General features: G+C 33.6%; 1 protein-coding gene and 1 pseudogene across 1 annotated transcript; both read right to left on the reverse strand.

The window, feature by feature from the left end:
* Positions 1 to 470: 470 nt before the first annotated feature.
* Positions 471 to 1,404, reverse strand: LOC100146905 (putative taste receptor type 2 member 33; annotated as a pseudogene).
* Positions 1,405 to 9,676: 8,272 nt separating this feature from the next.
* LOC100065543 (taste receptor type 2 member 14-like) lies at positions 9,677 to 10,639 on the reverse strand. Its single transcript, XM_005611040.1, has one exon. It carries the CDS (start codon positions 10,637 to 10,639, stop codon positions 9,677 to 9,679), a length of 963 nt encoding a protein of 320 aa, XP_005611097.1.
* Between the last annotated feature and the right edge of the window lie 470 nt (positions 10,640 to 11,109).

Consider the following 11,109-nt stretch of genomic DNA (forward strand, 5'->3'; position numbering starts at 1 on the left):
TAATATGTATGAGAGAATTAACAGATTATGAAGTATATAGAGTGCAAAGTAAAAATAACTTTTATGCTTAGTAACCAAATGTTTCATGAATGTATATGTTCACATTACATATTTTAAATGTTTCTTATTTTAATGTCTCCAAATAAATGAATCTGAAAAGAAAGTAGGACTGGAAAAGCAAACTAAGTCACACCAAACAAAAAGCCTTCAAGTTGAAGAAATTTCTCATGGAAAGTAAGCCTTAAAGAAATACCTCATCACATGTGAATTTGTATGGGTTTTCCGTAATAAGAATTCAACATAAAAAATCATTTTAACATCGTTAACCACAGTTCATGGCTGCGGTTTTTCTTCTCCATGCTTTTTTCTTCTCCATGCTTCTTCTACAACTTGAATTTCGTAAGCTTTTTACCTACTTGTATTAAATTTAATCTTCCTTATCTGTACCATCAAGTCATTATTATTTATTGTCACATATATATAAAGCTTATAAAGACTGATAGTTTGTTTCTTGCTAGAAGACACATACTGGCCCACTTACTTCTCTTTTTTTCAGCCAGCACCTCAGCTGCCACAGAAATGACAGAAAGGCCTGTCTTATCTTCTCCTTTCCTGAAATCAAGATAAATGAGTGGTCTGTTATGCAGCCTATTAGAACTCCAAACTGAGATAACTAGAGCCAGGAAGTAACCAGCATATAGCAAGAGAAAGGAGACTGCAGTTTGCATGGCTCTTTTGTGGACCTTGGTACTGGGATGTTGGGATCGTTGCCATTGAGCTGCATCTTCTTAAGATGTTTCCATAGATAAAATATTAACAGCAGAAAAGATGTCAGTGACATATAAAGGGTATGAAGTTTGCTAGGGTGAATATACTTAAATTGGAAAGGCGTAAAATGTCCCTCAATTTGGTCTTCCGAGTGATGCATCCTTTGTAGTCATTCATGCACATACTGTCATCTATGCTTACCACTACTAGATGAAAAACCAAAGGATCCAAGTCCTCAACAGTATCACGGGAACCACTCTTTTAACTTTCCACTTTAAGTGAAGAAAAATAAAGCTGGAGATATTTGCTATCTTGAACAAATAAAATATACTGAGGCTAGTGGCAAGCCAGATGCCAAAATGGTTGGTTATTGACCAGGCAATATAAATAGTCTTGCTTCTAAACTATGTAAAGCTGGGTTAAACAATTGAATACCAATTTATTAATATTACCCAAAGTAGACCAATCCTGGAGACTGTCAGAGAAGTTAGAATTTAATCAGCTGAGGACATCTTTTGTCTCTTCACTCAGTCAATGCAGTTCTATGCACCCATGCTATGAAGACATTGGCCAAATTTCCTAGAACAAATTCTTCAGTTGCTAGTTGGAAAAAATGCTCCGTAGTGAACTTATCATGCCTTGGGGGAAAAAGTGCTCAGCCTCATATCACTGGTCATGCTTCCTTAATATCGTGACCTAAAATTCCACAAGAACCTAGTTTCTGGATGTGCAGTAAAATTCTTGTTTTCTTTTAAATTCTGAGGTTAACGTCAAGCAGGAAAACAACAAGATATGTTAATGGATGGGTTTAAAGCGGTCTTTATGAAAAACAATCCCAAAACAAGTTAAACGAAATCTTGTTCATACACTGTGTGTCTGCCATAGGCTAGAATATTTCATAGCTGGCTTTTAAATGAAAGCTAAAGTCTCATCTGCTAACATTCAAATAAAGACATATTCTCTTTCACTGTTTTGCAATTTTTGCCTTTCCTAACCTCTACATAACTTGGATTCATCAAGCTTAGACATTAGCTAGTAAAATTTTAAAATCTAATACATAGAACGTGCAGCAAATGTCTAAATTGGTAGATGGATCTTAGTCATGTAGTGATGACCCTAATAGATCATTATCAATGAAGAATATTTTAGCAAAAATGTTGGATCCACGTAGAAAGACTTAAAGGAACTTATCCATAAGTTTTCCAAGTTCTTCCTATCAAAAACTTCCCAGTTCCCCTAGGAACCTCAGGAAAGCTAACACTCTCTAAAATTGAGTGCTGATAAACAGTACTTATAAACAGCTTTATTGTCTTCACACAAACACACACACACACACACGCACACACACACAAACACACCACGTACACATTTCATTTGGTCTCCTGAAAAATTCTAAGGAAATGTAGGACACAGGTTATTGTCCTATAATTTCCCAAATGAAAGTGAATATCATGGAGGTCATCTAGATTTAAATCTTCTTCTCTTACATCAGGTTTTCAGGCCATTTTTAATATTTATCCAGTATATCTCTCATACTTAGTTTTGTAACAAAGATTTTTCTCTTCAGTTTATGTAATGTTAAAATATTAATTATTTAATTAAAATATTCAGCAATTTTACAAATATTCCTGAAATTCCATTGTGATTTTGATTGGAATTGCATTGGGCACAAGGATTTGGACACCATTTCTATCTTAGGAAATTGATTCTATCTTCTCAAGAATATGGTATCTATTAAATTTGTTTAAATCTTATTTTATGCTCTTCAATACAATTTAATAAATGTCTCAATAATATATGATGTATTACTTTGGAGACTTATTTCCAGGTACCTTATAGTTTTTATTGCAACTGTGGAAAAGTTCAATTTCAAATGTCATATTCTAATTAGTTTTTACTGGTGAATGGATATGCATGGATACTTTGGCAATTTTGCTAAACTTATTTTATTTGATAAATTTATTACTTTGTGAATTATCTGTAGGTAAACATGTTGTCTGCAATAAAAAAATCTGTTTTGTCTTTTTCACCACATAGAAATTTGATGAGGAATAGTTTAACATAAAGAGTGATTAACTGTGACAGAGGACTGGAGTCCTGAGGGATTGATAGAAAGAAGTAAAGAGGCCTCTACAGAATACAGAAATAGAAGATATAAGGAAGAGTCATTCTCCCTGGGTCTAAGATGTGGCGCCCAAGGAAAACCTTCCACTCATTCATGCTCAGAACCAGACCTTGTTGAAGATGGGACGGCTATGGCTCACAGAGCTGTGTCACCAGAAAATGCTAGAAATCCACTGTCTAGACCTTGCCAGAAATCTACCTCCTGCGTGTTGGGAAAGCTGTTCACTGAAAGATATCTTATGAGGTGCTCTGCTGTGAAACTGCTCCAGAGGCATGCTGGAAAAAGGTGCTGAGGGTACTGCAGATGCACCTCAGGACCCTGGCACTGGAGAAGCTGTGGCACTACTGAGACAAGCACTAAAAAATATCCAATTTACCTGAATTTTTTGCTGAAAATTTGTGCTTATATAAACCACTTCCTGTTTTACTATGTACAGTTATTATGTTTCTAATATTGTGTATTTGCTTTTGGTCTGTTTATTGATTTTCACAAAGAATCCTTTGGTTTTAACCTCATCTATATTTTATTTTAATTTTCTCTCATTAATTTCCTCTCTCATTATTATATTCAGATTATAAGCTAGTTGATAATGCAAGCTTAGGAATCAGATTGCTTGTGCTAACATTTCAATTTTTTCCACTTTCTAGCTGTGTGACCTTGGGCAAGGTACTTAACCATTTTTGTTCCTGGTTCCCTATGCACCAAATGTGGTATAATTGTGTTCAAAATTATACTTGATAAAACATGTAGAGCATTGAGTATAAATTTCTATATACAATAAAACTAAGTAAACATTATTCTATTCTTAACTTTTTTCTATTTTTTAACATGTATTTTGTCATTCATTTTTATGTCTTTTTTTTATCCTAAAGATTGGCACCTGAGCTAACATCTGTCGTAAATCTTTTTTCTTCTTCTTTTGTTGGTCTTCTCCCCAAAGCCCCCCAGTACATAGTTGTATATTCTAGTTGTAGGTCCTTCTAGTTCTGCTATGTGGGACGCCACCTTAACATGGCTTGATGATCCAGGCTAGGTCGATGTCCAGGATCCAAAGCAGCAAAACTCTGGGCTGCCAAAGCAGATCACGTGAATTCAACCACTGGGGCATGGGGCCAGCCTCTAATTTTTTTTTTACTGCTTTTTTCCATTTAATGAAAATTCATTGAGCATAGGGAATAAAAGATCCTCTAACACCTGCCATCAATATTTTGCTTAGTATTAAAAAATTACATATTGACAAAGACTTGAAGTGTGACATCATGTTCACGTGTTTTCTCCTGTATCCTTAATGTATTTCAGGCCAAAGTGCCTTCAGAGGAGACTTCAGGGCTGGTATTGTATATTTAACCCAGTGCTTGAGAATTTGCAGCAGCATATTTGTTCTAGAATATGTTTATTCACAATCTGTTTCCCCTTTAATTCTTCATGCTCATTTGCATCTGCATTTTCTTTTCATTGCACTATGGCATTTGGCTTATTCCGCATATATTCATTAACCTCTCAACATTTCTGTATTCTTGAGTTAAATAATTGACCCATTAATCATTTTTAACATTTTTTTAAATAAATGAATTCATACATATTAATTTTCCAGCTTAGGCTGAAATTTTCAAGATTCCACTTAGATAGTGCTTTTGTTCTTTTTCATTTCCAAATTTTGGATTTACTCCAACATATTTTTTCGTTTTGTTTTATTTTACCTATGATTGAATAAATGAGTAGTTTACTTTCCAGATTATGGAATATCAATACTATTATTATTATGATTACTATTACTATTGTTTAATTAAAATATTGAATTGTGATGATTACAGAATATATTTTGTGTTGTAGCCATCTTTTTCATTTATTGAGAATTTTTTTGGCCTATTACATGATCTATGCAGAAGATAAATGTTTCTTTGAAACGATTGTGCATTCTCTGTTTATACAGGACTCTATCAGATTAAACTCTATTAGATTAAACTTAATTGTGTTACTCACATCCTCTTTATAATTATAAATTCTACTTGATCTATCAGCCTGTGAAATATTTAATATTTTCACATATATTGATGTGTAGGGTTTGGTCCATTTTTTAAAATTTGATTTATTTAATTTGGTACTATATTTTTAAAAGCACTCATGCCCCTAATTATTGTCTCTTGTTTATTGTTTCTTTTTATTAGTTTAAATATCTCTCTTTAAATATTGATGAATTTTACCTTAAAAATTATTTCTTTGATATTAGTGTTGCTCACTTTAGTTTGGTTGGTAGTTTAGTTCAGAATTGAGCTTCATATTACAAAGCTAAATAGATGAGTAAAAACATACTAGTGATTTAAGTGGATGGAAGTTTATCTATCGCTCATCTAACAAAAACGTCCAAAGTTAAGCAGTTTAGACACCAAGATGCACAAGATAATATTAGTGTTCTGTCACTAACCTAGAAGGAAAGACTGAATATTGGAAAGCATCTAGGAGAACTTGACCATTTGTATTCTCACATCTTTATTCATTCATTTTCAACCATTTTTCATTTATTTCTTTTAGGTGTGACTCTTGTGTACAGGATAAAATATATAAAATATAGGGGCCATTTTGATGGTGCAACAGTTAAGTTCAAACACTGCTTCAGCAGCCCAGCATTCCCAGTTCAGATCCTGGGTGCAGACCTATGCACCACTTATCAAGCCATGCTGTGGCAGATGTCCCACATAAGATACAGGAAGATGAGCACAGATGTTAACTCAAGGCTAATCGCCCTCAAATGAAAAATATATATGTATATATATAAAATATATGAAATTTATAAATTTAAAAATATGTAAGGTTTTATTATATAAAACATATTACAAAATAATATAAAATATACATATATGTTTACTAATCTAAAATTTGAGTGTTTTTCCCTTTTAACGACTAACAATTCATTTAGTGATTTCTCATAACTTTGGACTCATTTCTAATGTCCTACTTGTGGTTTTCAGTCATGCTTTCTCTTTTCTTCTACACTTCTCTTTGTCTGCCTTGTCTTAGGTTGGTGGAACTAATATTGTTTCTTTTTCCCAGCTCTCTATTTAGGAGTTTGTCTACTTTTAGTATTTTCTTTATCAAGTAAAACATACTTGTTAGTGTATGTGATGTGTTTCTTTTCTAATTGTGCCTGAGCTAAACCACTGCTTCCTTTCAATACAGGCAAATGCCTTGGCATGTATTAAAAACCTTTTGCACTTGCCATCTCTTCCAATATGCGTTATGCAGATTTTTTCATTTTATTAACCAGCTTTATTGAGTTATAATTTATATGGAATAAAATTTAGCAATTTTGAGCGTGCAGTTAATGTTTTGTAGAATTTTCATACTAACTTGCCTCAAACTACAAAATATCAGTTTCATCACAATTTATATACAGTCAACACTTAGCTATTTTACCAGTCTATTTTAACATTTCATCTGCTCATCATTGCTCCTTCCATCCCAATCCTTCCTTTTAACTTATTTTTTGCCTTTGCATTAGTCTGCTTGGGCTGCAATAACAAAATAACACAGAATGGGTGGCTTAAACAGCAGAAATTTGTTCTCTCACAGTTCTGGAGGCTGGAAGTCGAAGATCAAGTGGCCACTGCGGGCAGTTTCTGGTGGGGACTCTCTTCTTGGCATGCGGATGGCCGACTTCTCACTGTGTCTTCACAGTGTCTTTCCTCTGAGACTCTTGATGTCTCTTCCTCTTCTTATAAGGACACCGATTCTATTGCATTAGGGTCCCACCTTTACGAGCTCATTTAACCTTAGCTACCTCCTGAAAGGCCCTATCTCCAAATACAGTGACAATGGGGGTTAGGGCTTCAACATATGGATTTCAGGGGACACAAAATTCATTCCATAATAGTCTTGCTAAAGTAGATCATTAGTAGCATTTATTATATATATATAATATATATATTTATTTATTTATTATAGGTGTGTGTAGTAAGGAACCTCAATCTTTTTTATTTGGAAATAATATTATTTAATTCAATACCCAGAACAAATTTTTAGCCAAGAGTTCAGGATTATAGTTACATTCTTTATCACTTTGAAAATATGAATCATTTGTCTTCTGGCATATTATTATTATTACTATTTATTTTTGCAAAGGAAAATTCAAGCTGAGCTACCATCTGTGCCAATATTCCTCTATTTTGTATTTGGGTTACCACCTCAGTATGGATGCCTGCAAGTGGTGTGGGTCCACACCCAGGAACGAAATGTGGGCTGCCAAAGGAGCACACTGAACTTAACCACTGCACCACGGTGCTGGCCCCTGACGTGATTTTTTGATAAGATTTCTCATGTTATTCAAATTGATATTTCCCCCTTTGGAGATTACCTCTCATTACTTTGTACTTACCTTCTGAATTTTAATTTTCCTTTGATGGTTGCAGTTTTATTACAATACAAATAAATGTGAATATATATATGATATTTCATTGAATCTATGCATAGACTAGAAGACATACCGTTGTTTTGTGTACCACTACTAACATGTATCACTATTTTATGTGGTCAGAGAGCGGAAATATATGATCATCATAAATAACAGAACATGGGGCCTGCCCGCTGGCATAGCAGTTAAGTTCACGTGCTCCACTTCGGCAGCCCAGGGTTAGCTGATTTGGATCCCGGGCATGGACCTATGCACCACTTATCAAGCCATGCTGAGCCAAAGTCCCACATATAAAATAGAAGAAGATGGGCACAGATGTTAGCTCAGGGCCAATCTTCCTCAAAAATTAAATAAAATAATAAAACACACATTTGATACTTTTCATGAAGGTTTTATTAGACTATCACACATAGAAAGATAGGAAGAGAAAAATTCTCTCTGAAGATGATTTTTAAAAGTGTTTATCCCAAAGCTAAAGTCAATGTTATAGTTATTGGTGAAACACTAGAAAACTCTCCAGTTACAAAGATACCAGTTATCACCATAGTTACGTAACATTTTGAAGGTTCAAGCCATTTCATTATAAAAACCAGCACCAAAAAAAAAAAAAGGATTCTTAATAATTCAAAGGAAAAAGTAAAATAATCATTATATGTAGATGATATTTTCTATCTGCAAAAGATGAAAATGAGCTTTAAAAAGAGCACATGGGACAGTTTAGTAAGGCAACTGGCTTCAAACTCAATGAACGAAACAATTACCTATTTGTAGGCACATTAATCAGGTATCAAATATCATAGAAAAAATAAGAACATTTAATAATCACCAAAATTACATATTTTTCACAGGCTTTAACCACCAGATTCCAGATGTGTCTGTGAGCAGCCTCATCCTGTTGATGTTTCATCTGAGGTTGGGGGCAGCCGCACTCTCCTGGGGATTGTTACTCTAGTTCTGTGCTTGCATCTTCACGCACTGCTGGATAAGTCATTTCATATCTCAGAACTTCAGTTTCTTCACAAGAAAAATGGTATTATGCACATGTGAAGTATTAACAAGTTATGAAGTATACTGATTACCCAGTACATAAATATTATAACTTCCTTCTTTTTAGTGGCTACCTACTACATATGCTCATTTATTATTTTATAGCATATGTATCTTCTTAAAATATCATCAAAAGGAATATAGAAAAGATGTTCAACATATAATTGTTCAATGAGTAAATGAATGAATAAATGAATTACATTAGCAGAACAAGAAAATCTATTTCCAACACAAAGATTGCACTTGCAGAGATTTTTTTGTGAATGTAAGCCATATTAAAGAATTCTTCATTTCTAAAAAGATAAAGGATTCTATCACATTCAAGATTTAATAATATTGAATACAGGACATACGATATGATTGCTTTTTTTTTACCTCAGCCTTAGACTTAATTTATATTAAATTTTTCACCCATTTTATTTAGTTTTCATTTCATCTGTACAACCAACATTAATAACATATACACATATTCAAAGTTTATCTCATTATATGTTGGTTACTCACGAGTTACTCTAAATTTCTGTTCCTATGACCTAGTTGTTTTCCACTCACAAGTAAAACAGAGGTACACGATAAAATAAAATAAAACAAAAACACCAGTCTCTCAAAAAGTTATACACGGTTAAAGGACTATCAAGACTTAGTAGTCTTACTAAAATTAAAAAGCATTGTGCTCCATATTTTAAAACTTCATTGGAAGTACAGCTTGTTTCCAAATGTGAAGTATATATTCCTAGTAATGATAAATATGACTCAAGAATTCTTTAATTGAAACTAATAGTATTGAAAAGATAATTGAAATAAAGCAGCTTCATGATTCTGAGGAATTTCTAAAAATTGTTTGCAAATTGGGTCTTACATTTGAGACAATAGATTTAATGTATGTGATTTCCAATAGTCTATATTTTATTCTTCATTTTTAATCTGAAATTTTAGGCACAGTTTCTAGATTAGGAATATACAGTTATGTGTATAAAGTATAAAGTTCCATTTTTAGTAACTGTCTTACAAATATACACACATATATCATATATTATAGGTTTCTCACTTTAAAATCTCCAAAAGTTTAATGATTGACACAAAATTCATATTATTTGTTATTGTAAATAGCTCATATTTAAGTGGTCCATATGCATTTCCTTCTGTGTATATGTATATTACTTATATATATTCTATAAATGCTTGTATATATTCTGCTAAATTGTAGGATTTGGATAGTGTTTATTCCAAACATTCTTTATAAAATTCACAATGTTACACACAATTGAAGAATATTGGGGAAGAATAAATTTATATCATACAAGAATTTCTTATCAACTGATTTTCCTCTAGGATATGCAAGATGAATCTCTAAATGGTCTACGGGCCTGAAGATTCTCCATCTTCGACCTAAGCCAGCACAGCACTGAAAGAAAGGCTTGTCTCAGCTTATTGTATCCCAGAATCGGGACATATGGGTGACCTGCAGGATAGCTAATTCCGATAACCTGGCAAAACATAATGATCTGCTTTCTCTCTGGAAATTTAAAGCTCCAAATTGACACAAAAAGAGACAGAAAGTAAATGGCAAATAGTAGGAGGAAAGCAATCATGCTTTTCATGGCTTTTATGTGGGCCTCGGTGCTGGCATCTCTGGAGTCTTTGGCATTGTGCTGTATCTTCTTGAGGTGTTTCCACAAGGAGAAGATAAGCAGAAGAAAAATTATCAGGGACACAGCAAAGGGTATGATAGTGAACAGAGTGTTAATGAATAAAGTACGAGTGGAAAGTTGTACAAAGTTGCTCATCCTAGAAGTGCCGGTCATGTTTACTTTATGTTCATTGATCCAGACATTAATATGCATGTTCATCAGTGCAATATTAAAAATCAAGAGGACCAAGGTCACCAGCAGTATCATTGAAATCACCTTTTTAACTCTCCACTTTAGGTAAAGAAAAATAGAGTTAGAAAAACTGGCTATCTTGAGAAAATAAAAGATGCTGAGGCTTGTAGCAAGCCAGTTGCTGAAATGATTGGTCACTGTCCAGCCAATACTATTCACTCTTAACAGTTTTCCAGGCACAAGTAAAACTGTAAAAAACACAGATATATACCAGTTTATAGATACTAACCAGAGCAGACCAATTCTGGAGATTGCCAAAGCAGTGAGGATTTGATCAGCTGAAGAGATCTCTCTCCTCTTGACCCAGTCAATGCAGTTCACGAGTGCTATGAATCCATTTCCTAAATTTCCAATTATGAATTCAGCACTTAGAATGATTGTAAGTGTGCTCTGTACGACACTGACCATTGTCTGTAAGAGAATATCCAAAGTCTAATATCACTGCTGGAAATTTCTAAATGCAGTCATCTAAAATGCTATGTATATCTGGTTCTTGAAGATTCAATACTATTCTCTCTTTAAAAAACTGTGTGCACAATGTCAAACCAGCAAACGTCAAGATTTGCCAACGGATAGGCTCATGGCTTTCTTCATGAAAATCATTGCATTTCCCCAGACAGCTCAGCGAAATTTCATCAAGATACTATGTGCCTTACTAGAGGCTGAGGACTTTTGTAGTCGATGTTGAAGGAAAAGCTGAATTCTCATTTGCTAACATGCAAATAAAGATACATTCATTTCCATTGTCTTCTCTTTTTTGCCTTATTTAAATATGTGAGTCTGGCAACTTGAGTTCTGGGCAAGTAACATTACAAAATTCTAATACAAAAAGCAGGAAATGAGAATTTTATAAAAACTTCAACTTTAGGCTTGCATAG

Source organism: Equus caballus, chromosome 6, assembly GCF_041296265.1.
Source record: "Equus caballus isolate H_3958 breed thoroughbred chromosome 6, TB-T2T, whole genome shotgun sequence".
In the NCBI taxonomy this organism is placed as follows: Eukaryota; Metazoa; Chordata; class Mammalia; order Perissodactyla; family Equidae; genus Equus; species Equus caballus.